Below are 19,122 nucleotides of genomic sequence, written 5' to 3' on the forward strand. Positions count from 1 at the left end.
CCTCGGGGGGCCGTGGACCCCGGCGTTCTGAGCGTTCCGCGCCCCGCGCCGCCCGGCCCCCCCGCTGCCGATGGCCGCCGACCCGCCGGGAGCTGCCGAGAAGGGAGAGATGGCTCCCGGGACACGTGTGAGGTGGGTTCATGCGGCTCCTCCGCACCCCCAGACCCGGGCAGCTCCCACTCCCATTCATCCTCAGCCCAGCCTCTCTCCACCTTCCCCGCCCCTAGCCTCACCCTCCCTCTGCTCCCGACGCTCCTCTCTAGCCCTCCTTCCCGTGACCTCAGCCGGGAACTGGCCTTCCTTCCCAGACCCTGCTTCCCCTTACAGCCCCCTGCACCCGCCCCTGCGGTCGCCGCCCTCTAGGGCCCTCCCCCGGGCGCTGGAGGGTCCCCTGCCCCGGGGATAGGTCCCTGGAAAGGGGAGACCTGGAGTAAGACTGACCGGGAAGAGACCCTCCAGGCCTGCGGAGTCCCTGTGGGATCTTGGAGGATCTGGTTTCCATGGGGAGGGGAGCCCCAGGGATTGCACACGCTTAGGTATGGAAAGCAGCCCGGGAAGCTGAGGGGGTCGAAGGCTGAGCCCATCCTGAGTCTGTGGGGACAGCGGAACTGTAGAACCCCAGGGATCCGGCGGACGGCCCAGGTTGACCTGAGAGAGCCTAGAGGATGCCAGGGGACGCAGGGACGGAGGAGTTGAGATCCTGGGCTGAGGAGGGTTTGTGAAGAAGCGTCTCAGAGGTGTCAGAGTCTTGAGAAGTTGGAGGGGCAGAGTGGACCATTAGAGATGAGGGCAAGGATCCCATTGGATCTGATGAGGATGCTGAGATTTGGGAGAAAGAGATTGGATGGCTGTTAGCTGTAAGCAGGGGAAAGGAGAGAGGGAGAAAGAAAAGTCTGGGGCTTCTGCTTAGGAATCTGTGGCGTGTTGGAGACAGACCTGGGGAATTGTGGGTCGGTGAGAGCCTCGGGCGTTCTGTGTTTGGATAACAGGGAAGAGTGCGGACCTCTCTGACATCAGGCCAGACAGGGAGCCGCTGGCTTTTGCACAGAGCTTTAGCTTGGGAGTCAGAGAGGTGGCCTCAGTGTCCTCCCTCCTGGCTAGGGAAGGACGCTGAGGAAGGGGTAGAGGAGGAATGAGGTGGGGAAGCCAGTTCTCACGGCTCCCAGAGGAGCTAGATAAGCAGCTGCAGGGAGAGAGGCCTTGAACAGAGAGTGGTCCCCATCCCTAACACGCAAACACGTGGGAGGGGTGACCTCCTCGCCCTGGTAGGTAGGAGAGCAAGCTCTGGTTCCCCAGGGTTGGGGCTGAGCTGCCGGTAATCTCCCAGACCGTGGCCCAGTGGGCCCATTTGACACTGCCACCATCTACCCACAGCCCTCGGCGTTGCTGACGCCCCCAATGTCGTCGAGCAGCCGGGGGCCGGGGGCCGGAGCGCGCCGACGCCGAACCCGCTGCCGTCGCTGCCGGGCCTGTGTGCGAACTGAGTGCGGGGACTGCCACTTCTGCCGAGACATGAAGAAGTTCGGGGGGCCCGGGCGCATGAAGCAGTCGTGCCTGCTCCGGCAGTGCACTGCCGTGAGTTCTGCCCCCACTACTGTCGGGCCCCTTTGAAGCTCAGGGACACATCCCTAGAAGTCACCTTTCACGCTGGCCCATGCACCTTTTGGGGTGGCTGGTGGCTGCTTCCCAGAGTTGCTGTTTATGGATTCACTTCCTTTATTCAGTCACTGATTTGTGTAAATGTCCATTTTTACCCTTATGTGGGGGCGGGGGTGGCAGTGTTAAGGTACTCAGAAGGGTCTGACCCGGCCTCTGCCTTTCCTCACCCCAGAGGAAAGCACAGGCGTATAGAAAGCTCAGCCCCCAGCTCTGGCTCCCCAGTTACCGTGCATGAAGAGTCTGTTCCCACAGCTGTCTCCTAGGAAGAGCTCTTGCCTTTCTCTGGCCTCTTCCCTATGAGGGTAGTCTGGAATTTGAGACCAGGCTCCCCCTTCGTTTGACCTTGAGCAAGTCATTTTGAACCTCAGGTACCTTTTCTGTAAAGTATTTCCTTTCCTGCCGGGCATGGTGACACATGCCTATAATCCCAGCACTTTGGGAGGCTGAGGCAGGAGGATCACTGCGAGTCTGAGGGCAGCCTGGGTTACATGGCAAGACCATGTCTTAAAAAAAAATTTCCTTTGCCGAGTTGTAAAGATTAAACAAATTCCACAAGGCCCAGTACACAGTAGGTATGAGGGAAACGTGGGCTTCCTCCCTGCCTTCCTCAGCTTTTGAGAGGCCTCAGGCTTCTGAGAGCTGCCCCAGGCTCTGACAGCTAGGAGGAGCCAGCTGCATCCTGCATCCCCCTCCCACACCACCACCTCCCTCTCTTCCTCCTGTCGCTCTTTCCTGGTTTGGATTTTCCACCCCATAGTATCTCTCTTCCTCTGTCTCCCAGCCCCTTGCCTCATGTTCCCGTTTCTTCTCTCTCTCCCTTCTCTTGATCCTGTCTCACGGCCTTCAGCATCCCTCGTGTCATCCTGTATCACCACGGTCCTCCCTAAAGTCCTGTTACCTAACTATTGCTCCTGTTTTTCCCAGGATTAGGTAGTTGCCTTTAGTGTTCTCAGGGTCTTGCCAAAATTGGATTCACTGTGGGATCCAGAGCCACTCTTAAGCTGCTCACTGAACATCATCAGAATCCCCCTAAGCTGCTGCTGCATTGCTGCATTTTCTTTAACTTTCTCTGAATATTGTCATGTTTCCCTCCCGCTAAAGCCAACTGTAATTTCAGGGTCACTCTGGCCTTGGATCTAGCTGTAACAATCACAGCAGTGATAATAAGTGTGCATCCAATGCCTTTCCTACATTATCTTGCCCTTAGAACGGTCTTGTAAGGGAGAGTCTTAGCCCCATTTTACAGATGCAGAAACAGAGACTTTTGAGGTTCAGTCAGTGGTTGGGAAGTCAGACTGCCAAAAAGAAACAAACTCAGGATTTTACTCAGCTGTGTGTATGGGTTCTGAATCTTGAGCAACTGGCCAGGGTCCCCAGAAGGAAGTCTTTCCCCTGTTGTTTGCTTTTGGGGTCCCTGATGTCCCCTCTCCCTCAACAGCCCGTGCTCCCACACACAGCTGTGTGCCTCTTGTGTGGGGAGGCTGGGAAGGAGGACACAGTGGAGGGAGAGGAAGAGAAATTTGGTTTGAGCCTCATGGAGTGTACAATCTGCAACGAGATCGTCCACCCTGGCTGCCTGAAGGTGATAGCTCTGGGAACTGTGGTGTCTGGGGTGGGGCAGAGTGTCAGGGAGCAAGAGGCGGGCCATATTCACCTTAGGTTTCCCGGGACCCCCTCATCCACTCCCTGCCCTCTTGCCCACAGATGGGGAAGGCTGAGGGTGTCATCAATGCGGAGATCCCCAACTGCTGGGAGTGCCCTCGCTGTACCCAGGAAGGCCGCACCAGCAAGGTAGGGGCAGAGCTGGGCTGAGTACTGCCTTCTGGGTAGCGGGTTGGGGAGGTGTGCAGGGCCTCACCGCCAGCTTTCATCTCCCCAGGATTCAGGTGAGGGGCCAGGCCGCCGCAGGGCTGACAACGGCGAGGAGGGTGCCAGCCTAGGGAGTGGATGGAAGCTGACGGAGGAGCTGCCACTCCCACCGCCTCCACCCAGGCGCAAGGGCCCTCTACCTGCTGGCCCCCCGCCTGAGGATGTGCCTGGGCCCCCCAAACGAAAGGAGAGGGAGGCAGGGAATGAGCCCCCTACCCCAAGAAAAAAGGTGAGGCCATGAGGCATGCTCACTAGGTCCAGCCTAAGGGATTCTGGGAGCTGTAGTCCTCCCCCCTTTTTCTACTGTGGGTGGGCCTAGGAAGCAGCCACCTTGAGTTCTTCTAGAGGTTGTTGGGACATGTAGTTCAGTAGTTCAGGGGTGGGGCATGCTTGCTGTGAAGAAATGCAGGTGAGGGGGAACTGGTACAGCCAGGAAGCCCTGGGAGCCCTGCCTGGGTGGGTTAGGGAGGAAGAAGAGAGCATGCTCAAACTGCTACAGAGGTGGGAGGGGTTGGAAAGAGCCTGAGGCCAATGAAAGAGGAGATGAGAGCATGCTCAGTAAGCCAAGCCACTGATTGTAAGGTGAGCATGCTCAGAGTTCTTCCTGGGATGGGGGCTTCTGGGATTTGTAGTCTTAAGAGGTGGGCATGGACCTTAATTGTGCAGGCATTGAGGGCCTAATGGGGTCTGTCCCTTCCCCCATATCTCCCTCTTGCTCTGGTAGGTGAAAGGAGGCAGAGAGAGGCACCTGAAGAAGGTGGGTGGAGACGCCTGCCTCCTCCGAGGATCGGACCCAGGCGGCCCAGGCCTTCTGCCCCCCAGGGTTCTGAATCCGAGCCAGGCATTCTCGTCCTGCCACCCTGGGCTCCCTCCCGAGAGCTGGGAGGTGTGCCAGGGACCTCTTCCCTCCCCCTCCCACCTTTCCTTGCCCCACCCTCCACCATGGTGATGAAGCTCTGTCCCTTCCTGCTCCCTCTGTCTTGTCCTAGGCTCATGTGATTCCCCATGGGTGTCTGGACCCCTGGGAAGAGTTGGGTGGGAGAGTGGGTTGAGTCCAGGCCACAAGAACCTCTCCCCTCCCAAGAATATCTAGGATGTCATCTGTCCCATTTGCTTCATCTCTCCAAGCTTTGAAGGGGAAAGAACTGAGTTCAAATTCCTGCCCAACTGCTGTTTCACTTGATCTTGGCAGCTTGTCAGCTGTTCTGAGCCTCAATTTCCTCATCTGTAAAATGGAGATGAAACTACACGCCATAACCTCCCTATATCATAGTGCTATATAAATCTAATGAGATTACAAAAGTAAATGAGCTTTGTAAATTATAACGTTCGCTTAGATTCAAGAGAAATGAGGTGCTGTGAGGTTAAGAGAATTGTCCGATGTCACCTAGCAAAGCCAGAATTTAGATGTTACTGTGCACTGACTAAACGCAAGGGTCTATCTGATTGTCTTGTTCAAACCCTGTGTCCACTATTTGTCAGTTTTTGACTTTGGACAAGTAAATGAGTCTCTTGGAGCCTCGGTTTACCATGTCTAAGAGGAGTGGCTCCCGTTGCCAGTACGTTGTACGGCGAGGGCGTAAGGAGTCAGTGAGACTTAGTGCTCCACACAGGGCCACATGATGATACGCGGTGGCCTCTGCGTGTCATAGTTGATGAAGCAGGGGCTTTCCAAGGCCAGTCAGTTGATAGGCAAGCTGGCCCGCCGAACTTCTCTCAGTATCTCTCTGCTTTGGGAAGTGCACAAGCCGTTGGAAGCCGTAAGGCTCTAAATCCTTGGAAGTGGCACCTTCACAGTACAGATAAGGAAACTGAAGTCCAGAGGTGGCCAAGGTGTCACATTGTTCAGGAGCAGTGTGGAACTCAGGACTGTCCCTTGGGCTGTTCTTCCCCTGGTCACTCCTCGTGGGTGGGGGGCGGATAGGAAAGTATGTCCTGGGCCCTAGAACAGCCTTAGCCTGTCTCTTTGCAGAAACCAAAGCCGCCTTTGGCCTCCGCTGAGGGCCCAGCGGTGCCGTCCCCATCGCCCCAGAGAGAGAAGCTGGAACGTTTCAAGCGGATGTGCCAGCTACTGGAGCGGGTGCCTGACACCTCTTCGTCCTCTTCGGACTCAGACTCAGATTCCGATTCATCAGGCACATCGCTGAGTGAGGATGAGGCCCCCGGCGAGGCCCGGAATGGGCGACGGCCGGCCCGGGGCAGCTCTGGCGAGAAAGAGAACCGTGGGGGGCGGCGGGCTGTGCGCCCTGGCAGTGGGGGACCCCTGCTCAGCTGGCCCCTGGGCCCGGCTCCACCACCCCGGCCTCCGCAGCTGGAGCGGCATGTGGTACGCCCTCCCCCTCGGAGCCCTGAGCCTGACACGCTGCCTCTGGCTGCTGGATCCGACCACCCTCTGCCCCGGGCTGCCTGGCTTCGCGTCTTCCAGCACCTCGGGCCCCGAGAGCTGTGTGTCTGCATGCGAGTTTGCCGGACTTGGAGCCGCTGGTAAGTGGCTGGACAGGCCTGAGTTCCATTGCTGACACGCTTCTCACTTGCTGCGTGACCTGCAGAAGGTATCTAATCCTGCCTGGGCCTTGTACTTCTACAGTGTGTATGGTAGTGTGTGCTTCGTATTTACTGCACACAGGCTGCCTTCCACTCAGGAGCCCCCTTAGCCCTCACAGCAGCTTCGTGAGGAGGAATCGGTCCCCGGTTCCGGGTGAAGCTGAGGCCCAAGGTGATGTGGAAAGTGGCGGGACCAGGAATTTGAACCTCAGCTCTCTGGCTTCAGCATCCTTCCCCTTAATAATAGCTGTTTATACTGAGTGCCTAGTGTGTGCTGAGTGTGCTGTCCAATGTGATGTGTGCTGTAACGTGTTACCTGACTTTTCATGCTCTCTTTTCTGAGGACAGTCTGTTGATCCCCTTTAAATAGGAGAAGGTCCTGCCCTGGGGTAGCCCCAACTCTGAGGTAACTATACCCGGACCTTCCAGCGCAGTCCCCACTCACCCCTACTGCCTCCTGAACCTTGGTCAGAAATGTCTGTCATCCTCCCAAGCCTCTTGTCTCCCTGATCCGCCCCCAACAGGATTCCTTCTCCTCTCCATCCCCCAGCACCCTGTTCCTCTCCTGGAGCACCCAGCGGCCTTCAGTATGTTGACAAGCCTTCATTTACTGATTTTCATGTCCATCAGCTGCTGGGGCAGGGATGGGTACTGTGTCTATTTTATCTTCATGTCCCCAGCATGAGACAAAGGGCAGTGTAGATGCTCTAGAAATGTTTAATGAGAAAATTCAAGCTCTTTCCCAGCGCTCACTGTGGATTAAGCTGCCCGTTGAGCACTTCACAGCTGTTAGCTGATTTGTTCCTCTAATAGCAGCTCTGTGAGGGAGCAGGGGACTCCTGAAGCAACAGTACGAGTTAGTGGCTGAACCGAACTCCAGAGCTCTTTTCTAGGCACCAGTTCTGGAGGGCGAGTGCCTGCTTGCTGATCTCTTCTTAGCCCCGGGAACTGGAGTGCAAGCTCTGGAGGCAAATCGCCTGTGGAAGGTTCTTGTTCTTCCTGCGAGGAGCCCTATGCCCTTGGGTTAGTTTTTTAGCTTCCCCATGCCTGAGTTTCATTATCTGTAAACTCCAGATAATCAAAGCTGTCACCCAGTGGGTTTGTGTGCCAGGGCACATAGAGATCTGGTCAGAGTACTGGGAAAGTAGAAAATGTTCAGGGCCTTAATGTGGTCATTGTTGTAAATCAGTTACAAGTACTTACTGAAAGTCAGCCTTCCAGTCAATCTGCAACATAGAAGCAGATAGTTACAGAAATTGCTGGGAATGACTACCCTCCTCACAGTGTTAAGTGAGAAAATGTGAGGCCCCTTCAAGGCCAGCTCTGCATTTGGCACGTGAGACCCAAAACTGGAAAGGCCCTGATTCCTGCCTCAGAGACCAGTGGACAAAGCAGAGACACTGGATTGCAGTGGTTTCCAGCATGAGCCCTGGCACCTGGCACCTACAGGTTTCATCAGTTGTGACCTCTATGGCTAAACCTCAAAAGACCCTAGTTTTCTCATTTGTAGTCTGGGGTCATTTTAATACAGTGGTGCAGAGGCTGAGGCAGAAAGATGAAGGCAAGTTCCAGGTCACCTGGGCTACAGAGGAAGACCCTGTCTCTAAACATTAATAAGAGTCTTACCTTAGTATCCACGGAGATTTGCTCTGAGATACACACACACACTAAAATCTAAAGATGATCAAGTCTTCTGTGTAAATTGGTACCAATACTTGGATTTAACCTATGCACATTCTCCCATATACTTTTTTTTTTAGTACCGGGAATTGAACTCAGGACCTTGTGCTTGCCAAGCAGGTGTTGTGCCGCTGAGCTATATCGCTGGCCGTCTCATATACTTTATTTTGTTTTGTTTTGTTTTGTTTTGTTTTTTGAGAGGAGATCTCAGGAAATAGGCGTTTTGGCCCAGTGTGGTAGCACATGCCTATAAGTAATCCCAGCCAAAAGAAAGAAGGAAAGAAAGAAGAAAAGAAGCAAGCTAAGAAAGAAAAGAAAGAGGGAGGGAAGGAGAGGGAGAGAGACAGGAAAGGACAAGAGAAAAGAATATGCGGTTTAGGCTGACTTTGAACTCACTATGTATTGGGGGTTTTTTGTCTTTTTGAGACAGGGTCTCACTATGCAGTTTGGGCTGGCCCTCAACTCACTATGTAGCCCAGGCTGCCCTCGAACTCAAAGCAATCCTCCTGCCTCAGCCTCCCGCGTGCTGGGATTGAACTCACTATGTTAACCCAGGTTGGCCACAAAGTTGTGGCAATCCTCTTGCCTCAGCCTCCCAAGTACTGGGATTATAAGCATGTGCCACCATGCCCAGCCCTCCCATTTACTTCTATCTTTTTTTTTTTTTTTTTTTGGTTTTTCTCCGGTACTGGGAACCGAACTCACGACCTTGCGCTTGCCAGGCAGGCGCTTTGCCGCTGAGCTAAATCCCCAGCCCCACCTCCCACTTACTTTAAAACACCCATAGATTACTTATGATACCTAACATAAATGCCGTGTAAATAGTGAGTACTGTTTAGAGAGCAAGAACCAAAAGAGATGTGAATATGTTCAATATAGGTGTAATTGTTTTGGTATATTTTCTTACTTCTTTTTCTTTCTTTTTTCATTTATTCATTTATTCATTCATTCAAGTTTTTTTGGTGGTGCTAGGAAGGGAAGCCAGGGACTCACACATGCTAGGCTAGTGCTCTGTCACTATTCTGTACCCATAGCCTTTCTGTGTTTTATTTTGAGACAAGGTCTGAGTTGCCCAGGCTATACTTGAACTTGTAACCTTCCTGCCTCAGCATCCTAAATAGCTGGTAGTATATTTTGAATATGCTTAATCTGCAGGTGGTGGCAGATGTGGAACCCATGAATGCAGAGGGCCAATTGTATTTACTTGATGCAGATTAAATGAGGTGGTTCCGGCAAAATACTTAGCACAGTGCTGCTTAGCACAGTGCCTGGAGGGTACTAAATGCTCCATAAAATGGTGCTTTTTAGGGAGAGAGGGGAGGGGAGGGCAGAGCAAGAGCCTAAAGGGGCCATAGTATGGGACAAATAGGAGGTTTTGCCAGGTTGCGTGTAGTAGCAGATGTGGTGGGGTGGGGCTTGGGTTGAGAATATTCATTCATTCATTCATTCATTGTCTTTTTGAGACAGGCTTTCCTTGTGCAGTTCAGGCTGACCTCAAACTCACAGCGCTCCTCCTGCCTCAGCCTCCCTAGTGCTGGGATTATAGGCATCTGCTACCACGCCTAGCTAAGAACTTTTCATGTATAAGAATGGCTTGTAGGGCTGGGGATATAGCTCAGCGGCACAAGCGCCTCCCTGGCAAGGGCAAGGTCCTGAGTTTGATTCCCAGTACCAAAAAAAAAGAATGGCTTGGGTGTTGTGACTCACGAGCTATGGGTATAACTGGGGAAATCTTAGTTGAGATTGTAGCATAGGAGCTGGATGAGAAACAGTATCCTTCCCCAAACTTGGGGATCAGAGGTGTGGGCTCCGGGGAAAGTGAAGAACTCAGATTTGACCTGTGAAAGGCAGGTGGGCCAGTAAGGTAGAGCAGGAACAGCACTTGGAGCTGCTGACTCAGCGCCTAACAGAAAGATACGTGCTGGGCAGTTTCCAGCCTATAGGGACCGGCTTCAGTGGAGAGAGAGGAGGAAGGATGTTAGTGTTCGTGAGTTAGAGAAAGAGCAACCCAAGAATTGGAGGAGATCAAGGATGGAGATGTGCTTTAAAGAGAAGAGAGGTCGAGTAGGGGAGGGGAAGGGAAGAAAGGGTGGGTGAGCCAGGGTAGATAACTGCGAGAGGTCATGGGAGATAAGGACCAGGAGGTGGTAGTTGAATTTTGCTACAAGAAGGTCTTGGTGTTTCTGTGCTTCGTTTGAGTAGATTGGACCAAAGCCAGACTGCATGGAGGTGAGCCTCACCCTTGGCTCTTTGTATATAGAGTTCCAGGTCTCTGCCCAGACCCCGCTACTGCTCAGTAATGAATTTTTTGCTTTTTTTTTTTGAAACAGTCTTGCTCTGTAGCCCAGGCTAGTTGATCCACCTGCCTCAGCCTCCCAGCTGCTGGGATTACAGGCATGTACCACCTCACTTGGCTGAACAAGTTTTGTTTTTGTTCTCGTCTTTTTGAAGACAAGAGTTTCACTATGCAGTTCAGGCTGTCCTTGATCTCACTTTGTAGCCCAAAGTGAGCTCACAGTGATCCTCCTGCCTCAGCCTCCCCAGTGTTGGAATTACATGTGTCATCATCCCTCGTTGAACAAGTTTTTAACTTTTGTAATTGTAAGAAGAAGGAAAATGAAAATGTTCTAGGGCTATTGTGAGATTAAATCTTTAAAGCAAAGAACAGTACTTGGCATGTAGTAAACCTTGGGAAAAACATGTCGTTCGTGCTGTAGTCAGTATCACCACTGTTATAATAGGATGAATGGCCCAACGTGGTGGTGTACTTCTGTAATCTCAGCCTTTAGGAGGCTGAGGCAGGAGGATTGCTGTGAGCTCCAGGCCAGTCTGAACGGCATAGTGAGACCCTGTCTTAAAATAAACAAAGAAGATAACCAAGGGAAGGCTCTGAGGAAGTGGTAGCATTTGACCCCAAGGACTGAGTCAGAGGGGACAGGGAGAGGCTTTGCGTCCAGCAGTTCACTGAATGGAAAGAGAAAAGGAGTAGAGGCTGGGTTGAGAGTGCATTTTTTCCTCCACTTTTTATTTTATTTTATTTTTTCTATTTTTGAGCTAGGATCTCTCTGTGTAGTACAGGCCGACTTAAACTCGCTATGTAGCCTGGCTGGCCTCAGACTTGGAGTGGTCTTGCCTCAGCCTTCAGAGTGCTGAAATAATAGGCATGTACCAGCATGCCCGGCTCCTTCACGTTTTTTTTTTTTTTTTTTGTCTTTTTGAGATAGGGTCTTGGTATGCCGTTCAGGCTGGCCTTGAGCTCACTTTGTAGCCCAGGCTGGTCTTGAACTCACAATGATCCTCCTGCCTCAGCCTCCTGAGTGCTGGGATTACAGGCATGCACCATCACCCAGCTCCTCCATTTTTCATTCTTTTTTTTTTTTGTAGTAGGAATTGAACTCAAGACCTTTCACTTGCCAAGCAGGCACTGTGCCACTGAGCTATATCCCCGGCCCTTTTTTGTTTTTTGAGACAGGATCCCACTGTGTAGTTTAGGCTGGCCTTGGATTTTTTGCAGGGCTTATTTTTGTTTTTGTTTTTTTGTCTGTTAGAGACAGAATCTCACTATGCAGTTCAGGCTTCCCTTTAGCTCACTTTGTAGCCCAGGCTGGCCACAAACTCACAGTGATCCTCCTGCCTCAGCCTCCCTGAGTGCTGGGATTACAGGTGTCTGCCATCATGCCCAGCTTTCACTTTACATCCTTAAAATTGGAAAGATTTACAAATGTTTATTGAGTGGAGGGAATCAGGGAGAGAGATGAAAGTGGTGGGGTGGGGTGGGGAATGATCGGAGGGGACAGGAAAGTGGGTAGCAGAGGAGTTTTGTTCTGACTGAAGCCTAGATGAATACTTCCACTATTCACTGAAATGTCACATAAGGGCTCCGGAGTGTGTTTGGCAGTTTTTGTTCGTTTTTGAGTAGCCATGTGCCCAATCTGGCCCAAACTTACGTGCTTTAGCACTCTTCCTGCCTGTGCTTCCTGAGTAGCTGGAATTACAAGTGCATATTACCTTGCCAGGCTGTTTTTATTTATTTACTGTTTGGTTTGTTTGGTTGATTGTTTGGTTTTCTGAGACAGGGTCTTGCTATGTACATAGTTCAGGCTGGCCTTGAACTCACTGGCCAAGAACTTGTGATCCTCCTGGTCCGCCCCTCAAGTGCTGGGATCACAGGTGTGCACTACCATGTCTGGCTGCTTGGCAGTTTTTTTTTTTAGACAGAGTCTTGCCATGTAGCCCAGGCTGGCCTCATGGCGATCTTCCTGCTTCAGCCTCCCTAATGCTGGGATTACAGGTGTGTGCCACCACTTCCGGCCTGCCTGCAGTTTTAAGTGTCACAAAATCATGGCTTAATCCTGTCTGTATTAAAACAATAATTGATTTTAAGTGAAGAGTGGATAATTTGAAGGTAAATTTCATGTTCTGCACATAAGAGGAGAGTAAATGAGTGCAGTTTGGATATCTCTGCTCCAGCCTGGGGCTGGAAGGGACAGTCTTGTAGAGTCGTGAGGAGTGTGAAGGAAGGCATAGCGCTCTTCCAGGCCCACCTGTTGGTTCTGACAGCCCGTTCAGTTCAGTGGGAATCTCCTGACATGCCTTTGATAACTGATGAACTAGAAGACAGTTCTCAAACTGAATCCAAGATACTTTAGTGTGCTGTAATTCTGACCACCTTAGGAGAGGTGGGGAAGGGTTCCATGGTGAAGTAAGTTTGGCAAACCCTTCTCTCATTCACAGGATGTTGGACTGGTTGAGGCTCTTGGAGTGCTGGGGTCGGGAAACCTGTCTTAACTTTGTTCAGACCTCATTTCTTTTTTGTAGCTTCAGTACCTGGGACCTGCTAGGTCCTCCATAAACATTTAGTGAATGAATGCAGAGCCACAAAGGAGGTGTCTAGGGGCAGCTCAGTGGACGCACTAAGCAGTTTGCACTAGTTTAGTTCATTCTTCTGTGGATGTGCAACAAGTAACCTGTGTCTTACGCCCGGGAGTGTCGGGATATTGGACGTGTAGAGGAGAAAAAAGCTGAGTCTATCCTTGCGGAGTTTACGGTCTGACTAGAGGGCACAGTAATCGGAGAAAGAACAGATCAGGCTGTAAGTCCAGCACTGGCTGTTGAGGTGGCAGCGATGAGTAGAGGAGATGAGACGTGCGTGAGCCACCATAAACGGTGACAGGCAGGTCAGGGAGCCCGAAGGCAGGGAGCTGGGGGCTGCTCCCAGATCCCTTTGGCCTCACATCAAAAGTGTAGCCGGTGTTCGTGTAGTTATTTGGCAAGACCCTTTGTAAGTTGTGGGGCCCGCAGTGTGTAATTACCTAATTTGATCTAACACTCCCCGTGGGGGCAGTCTGGGTTATTATCTTCCTTTCATAAAAGAGACCTCTGAGGTCCAGGGAGAGGAACAGACTTGCCCAGGGTCTTGCATCCAGTCAGTGGTGAACTTGGGTCCCAAACCCAGTGCTCTTGGCCTCAAGCCCGGAGCTTCTCGATGCCAGGGAACTACAGCGAACTGCTGGGAGCGTGGGTGGTGTGGTTTCTCCAAGAGCTGAGGCTGTCTCTGTCTCCTCCCTGTGGCTGGCAGGTGCTACGACAAGCGTCTGTGGCCTCGAATGGACCTGAGCAGGCGGAAGTCACTGACACCGCCCATGCTTAGTGGGGTGGTTCGCCGCCAGCCCCGGGCCCTGGACCTCAGCTGGACAGGTGTCTCCAAGAAGCAGCTCATGTGGCTTCTGAACCGACTGCAAGGTAGGGTGGGTAGGACAGGCACAGGGACAGGCCAGGGGCGGAGTCCCTGACATACAGATGAGCTCCGTCCCGGGAGAATGTTAAGTTGGATTCATTCATAAGTCTGCCAGGGGTCCTGTGTCCCTTTCCCACAGATACACACTGTAACGCGTAAAAACCCAAATGTGATGTCCATTCATATCCGTGAAACTTTGCTGCTTGAATGTGTGTAAGTTGGAGACTCACTGCGTTGCTTTCTGACCCACCCCCACAACACACATACCAGGCCTGCAGGAGTTGGTGCTCTCCGGCTGCTCCTGGCTGTCTGTCTCTGCCCTGGGCTCAGCCCCACTGCCAGCCCTTCGGCTCCTGGACCTCCGCTGGATTGAGGATGTGAAAGACTCCCAGCTCCGAGAGCTACTGTTGCCTCCACCAGACACCAAACCAGGTGCAGCGTCTGTGTGCTCATCTGTGGAATGGGTTGGCAAGATGAGGGTGTGGTCTCTCCAGGTCTTTCATGACTCATGCTGGGTGTTCAAGAATTGGAAGATAGGGAGGAGTGCATGAGTTGAAGAGAGGCCCTTCCTGCTGCTGTTGGTTCATTCGCTCGTGCTGTGTGCTTTGAACTGAGTCCTGGAAGGACAGTGTGTTCCCAGGGAGGATGAGGCATGATCTGAGCAGACTGGTGGGGCAGGAGGCCCATGCTGGCAGAAGCCGGTGCTGGGGGCAGAGGCCTGATCACCCCGGGGTCCTACGAAGGTGGAGGGACAGGGGCCCTGGGGCCTCAGGGCTCTTTGGAAAGGCAGGAGATGGGGGGTACCGGCTGCATCCTCACTGGCTCTTAATAGTCACTTCTCCACCCTGGAACCAGGGGAACCATCCAGAAGGGTGTGTGCCCATGTCCACCCTGTGCTCTAAACAGTCACCATCCCCAGTACTCCTTGGATAAGGCCAGTGTCTTCACCCCGTTGCTGAGACCTGGTATAGTCTGGCTCGCACTGACTACTAGCTCTGTCTTGCAGCCTAAGGCCTTCCCCAGTCCTCTTTCTGCCTCTTATGCTGTCCTCCTCCACCTCTCTAGCTGGCATTAAACCTCTTGTCAGGCCTCAGCATAAAGGCCTCTTCCTAGAAGTTCCCGACTGCCCCTCTCCCTCCTTCCTCGCATATTACCGTGCAGGTATGCTGCTGAAGGTCAGCGTCCTCTCTGCTAGGCTCTTAGGCAAAGCCTGTCTGCTCACCCTAGCCCCTTACTTAGTATTTGTGAGAAAGAATCGAATGAATAGACAATCAGGATGGGAGAGATCCAGTTTGAGGGGTGAGTTCCCACAGGGGACTTCTTGGCAGAGTAAAAGGGTCTTCCTTCTCAGCACTCCTTCGTAGCACTCTTTCTGGCTCCCTTTTTCCTGCCCTACTGCTCTTTACAGCAGCCCTTGTGGGGGGTAGGGGTCAGGAGTCTCCCCATCTTCTAGATGAAGGACGCAGACCCAGCTGACTGAGGTGAGTGATTATTGCCAGTCCCAAAGGCAGAGCTAGGCTGCAGCATTACCTGTTATCCACTCTTACTGAATTAGACTAAGCCAGAAAGACAGGAGGGTGTGAGGTAGGGATTGAGACCATGTGTTTCATGAGGTGAGACAGTTCCAGCTGGCTAACAGACCAGCACCTCTTCTTTTGTGCTCAGTTCAGTTCAAGCCCTTTGTCTTGAGCTTGCAAAAAGGAGCTTTCCTGGCCCTCAGGCTTGTTGTGCAACTTAGGCCTTCACACACCTCTCCTCTCTCCTGGCTCCCTGGCCTCCAGCAGGATTACCATAGCAATAGTACAATTCTACTTCCCGGCTTTTGCCCTTTGCCTGTATTCCTCTCCCACACTGGTACACTGTAAACCTCGAAGGCCCAGCTTAAGCACCAGCACCCCCTTACTGATGCCCGCTCCACACTGCCAGGCCGCAGGTGACTCTCTTTGCTCCAGTGACGGTTAGCTGTGATCAAAATTGAGGGCATCTGCAGATGTTCCCCCTCTCCAGACTGTCAGCTCCTAGGACCAGGAAGAGAGAACAGAATCTTGGGCAGTGATGGCAGACTTTTCAGAGCCTTCAGTGACAAACAGCTGGTCGCTGTCACGCGTGCCATAGGTTTGCCACACTGAGCTAGGCTATGCCAGGTTGAGCATACACAGAGGTGGCCTGGCGTGTAACAGAAGTGATACGTTGGTGCAGGTCAGGGAGTGGCACTAGCGGGCCTGCTGCAGCCAGTAGTCCCCAGGTAAGCTGGGAGCCCAGGGATGCCTGACAGTCATTCGAGAAGAATTCAGTCCTGTGCAGATTTCATAAAGTGCCTGGAGGCAGGTTTCGTAAATCTGGCATCTGATGGAGTTTCTGTCAGGGCCAGGCTGCTGTCTGGCAAGCAGGTAGCCTTGTGTTAAGATTGGATGTAGTCACCAGGCCTGGGTTTTTTGGTTCCATTATTTCCTAATCGTGTGATCTTGGACAGAAGGCTTTATGGTACAAGCCTCAGTTTTCCCGTCTGTTAACAGGGATGATGATTAGAGAACTTGTCTCCCAAGGCTGGCGTTCTTACAGTTTGATCTTCGGCCCAGTGGCATCAATATCAGGAGACCTGATCAGAAAAGTAAACCCTGTTGTGTGTGGTGGCGCATACCTGCAATACCACAAGCTTCAGGAGGCTGAGGCAGGAGGATCCCGAGTTCAAGGCCAGCCTGCACTACAAAGCAAGATCCTGTCTCAAAAAAATTTAAAAAAGAAAAACCAACCTGAAGGGTTCACAGTAGACACTATTAGAACTCTAGGGTGGAGCCTGCAGCCTAGCCTCCCAGCACAGAGGGGAAAGGGCAGACTGTGTGCTTTGGATTCAGGGAGGAGGCCTCTGAGCTCAGACCTGAAAGCTGGGCATGGGCACAGTTTCTCATGCAGAACCACTTGTGGAGTATAACCTCGTGTTTGGGGTGGAGAGCTGTTAGCAGCTGAGCCAGGGATGAGACCTGATAGAAATGGAATGTTCTACAACCAAGGAGACTGGATTTCTTTCTCTTTTTCTTTCTTTCTTTTCTTTTCTTTCCTTCCTTCCTTTTTCTTTCTGTCTGTCTGTCTGTCTTTCTTTCTTGCTTTCTTTCCTGGGAATTGAACTCGCAACCTCGTGTTTGCCAGGCAGGCGCTGTGCTGCTGAGCTAAATCCCTAGTTCCGAGACTGGATTTCTTTGAGCTGTTCTGTTTTTAGTGGAGGAGGGAAATTGCCCCATTGGTGTTTGAAACAAGTTCTCTCCGAGTGCCTGGAGAGACTGGAAGGAGAGGACTGAGCGGTTCAGAAAAGTGCTGTGGACCTAGTGGTGACCAAGGGGACTGGAGCGCTCCAGGTGACCAGAGTGTAGTCATGGGAGGAGGAAGGGGTGGTGTGGGGCTGTGTCCTCTTAAGGATTGCTGTGTTGAGTGAGTGGATGGAAATACGTTGGGCACTCTGCTTTGTGTCCGTTGCTGAGGCTGCAGCAGTGAGGAAAAGCCCTGCCTTCGTGGACCTCCTGTTCTCGCGAGGAGAGGAAGGTTAATGTGAAGAAATGTATATGACATGCCAGCCACAAAGGGGAAGGGCAGGAAGGTAGGGGCGTGGGGAGCACTGCAGGAGCAGTCTCTGCAGGCCTCACCGAGGTGGTGACGGGAGCCTGGAGAGGCGTGGGCACTGGGGAGAAGAGCAAGCCATGCAGAGGACGGGGCCACTTGAGGCTCCTGAGCGGCGGCGGCAGGTTTGGCGGGTGGTGAGGAACATGAGTGGGGACACGGTGGTCTGGGTGTAGGGATGGGAGTGGCCATGAGTGCCTATCTCTCTTGCTCTGTCCAGGGCAAACGGAGAGCCGTGGGCGGCTGCAGGGGGTGGCCGAGCTGCGCCTGGCGGGCCTGGAGCTCACAGACGCCTCCCTGCGGCTCCTGCTGCGCCACGCGCCCCAGCTGAGCGCCCTGGATCTGAGCCACTGCGCCCACGTCGGAGACCCCAGCGTCCACCTCCTCACAGCTCCCACCTCCCCGCTCCGAGAGACCCTGGTACACCTCAATCTCGCCGGTAAGCCCGGCCCCTGTCCGTCCGGGGAGCCTTCCCGGTCTCCGTGGCCGGCGTCTCCTGCCTGCTTACCTGCCTGGTCTCAGCTGCCACTGCCCCATTCCCAGGTTGCCACCGCCTCACGGACCACTGCCTCCCGCTCTTCCGACGCTGCCCGCGTCTCCGCCGCCTCGACCTGCGCTCCTGCCGCCAGCTCTCTCCTGAAGCTTGTGCCCGGCTGGCAGCTGCTGGGCCCCCTGGCCCCTTCCGCTGCCCGGAGGAGAAACTGCTTCTCAAGGACAGCTAGTTGGGTGCCCCCACCCGCCCCCAGGACTCACTGGGAGCCTGGGCCTCGGGCCTTCATTTCCCCCCTGCTGAGAGGCCAGGTGACCCACCTCATGACTTGGGGTTCCTCCCCAGGGACTGGAGCCAGCCTCTTCCGTCTCTTCCCCCTGCACTGATATCTCTGGGGGTCTCCTTCCCATCTCCTCCCCCTTCCGCCTGCTTCATTGTCCATCCCCTGGGGGAGTGGGTCAGAGGTCCTGGGGGTGCTGAGCCAAAGGGATGGTGGGAGGGGGGTTAAAGTGCAAGTCTGAGGGAGGGAGAAGGGGACGAGGGTACCTGCACACAGGATCCTGGGAGCCTGGGCCTGGGGGAGGTGGAGGAGGGGGGGAGGGGCAGCAAGCAGACCACCAAGGGTTCAGGGAACAAAGACCAGATACTTGGGGGGGTGGGCAAAAAGGGAAACCAGAGGAGCAATTGGGGATCCAGGCGTCAGAGGTAGAGGGACCTGGGGAGCCAGGCTGAGGGACAAAGTGGGTGTGGGGGCAATAATGGCCCACTGTGGGGGTCAGCCCCCGCCCCTGACTCCTTGAACGTCACTGAAAATGGCAGCTATTGCGAGGAGTGGGGCTGTGGGCCTACCTGCCGTTCAGCTCGTGGCCCAGGGGAGTGGTGAGGGGTACCCCAGCCCCCGCCGACCTCTCCGCACAATACTTGAACATTCATCTGTACTGAAGTGTTACTTGAACCGGGGGAACCTTGGACCTGGGGGAGCCCGAGTGGGATGAGACGAGACCAGCTTGGACTGAGACTGGACCGGTGGTGGCACCCAGCTTGGACTGTGCCACCCCGGCTCTCTGGAGCAGCTCCGCCCCTGCAGACCTGAGTTGGGGCTGTGGTGTGTCAACCCAAGGATGGGGAAGATGGGACTCCTCCAGTTTGGCTCTTCCCACTCTCATCGTCATGGAAACACATAACCCATTTGCCCAGGGAACTGCCACTCCTGGTTGCCATGGAAACAGCAGCCAACGGACACCTCCCTATGCCAGTGCTAAGCCTGGAAATGGCCCTTCTTAGTTGCCATGGGAACTTAGTAACAGATTCTCTCGGCCTTCCTCTCCCCCGCCCCTTGCTCCCGTGTAGGGGTGGGGTTTGGGGAGCCAAGGGGGAGTCGAGGCCCGGTCCCGCCCCCAGCCCAGGCTTTGGGGGAGCCGGGTTGTACCGTGGGGGGGATCTATCCACATACCTCAGGTAACGGGGAGGCGCGAGGGTGGGGGGAGGGACTGGGCGGACCAAAGGCCGGAGGGGAGGGGGCCCTGGGGAT

The 19,122-nt window shown here is 53.7% G+C and overlaps 1 protein-coding gene and 1 long non-coding RNA gene across 9 annotated transcripts in view; one reads left to right on the forward strand and one right to left on the reverse strand.

The window, feature by feature from the left end:
* Positions 1-18,201, forward strand: part of Fbxl19 (F-box and leucine-rich repeat protein 19) — a 29,745-nt gene extending 11,544 nt beyond the window's left edge. For 4 of the 8 annotated variants that reach the window (XM_013504752.1, XM_013504751.1, XM_013504754.1 and 1 more), the window contains exons 3-12: positions 1,375-1,575; positions 3,098-3,241; positions 3,364-3,450; positions 3,539-3,757; positions 4,253-4,414; positions 5,501-6,012; positions 13,331-13,494; positions 13,760-13,921; positions 17,322-17,540; positions 17,645-18,201. In XM_013504752.1, coding sequence (XP_013360206.1) covers positions 1,375-1,575; positions 3,098-3,241; positions 3,364-3,450; positions 3,539-3,757; positions 4,253-4,414; positions 5,501-6,012; positions 13,331-13,494; positions 13,760-13,921; positions 17,322-17,540; positions 17,645-17,823 — 2,049 coding nt within the window. In that variant the 3' untranslated portion in view covers positions 17,824-18,201. The other 4 variants (XM_005405282.1, XM_005405283.1, XM_013504755.1 and 1 more) reach the window with 4 other exon arrangements.
* On the reverse strand, positions 14,970-17,695 carry LOC102023612. Its single transcript, XR_001231264.1, has 2 exons — positions 17,610-17,695; positions 14,970-16,193 (listed from the first exon to the last, which is right to left on the reverse strand). It is a non-coding gene; the product is annotated as an uncharacterized LOC102023612 (long non-coding RNA).
* Positions 18,202-19,122: the final 921 nt, after the last annotated feature.

This window comes from Chinchilla lanigera, unplaced genomic scaffold (assembly GCF_000276665.1).
Source record: "Chinchilla lanigera isolate Chin_1 unplaced genomic scaffold, ChiLan1.0 scaffold00092, whole genome shotgun sequence".
Classification (NCBI taxonomy): domain Eukaryota; kingdom Metazoa; phylum Chordata; class Mammalia; order Rodentia; family Chinchillidae; genus Chinchilla; species Chinchilla lanigera.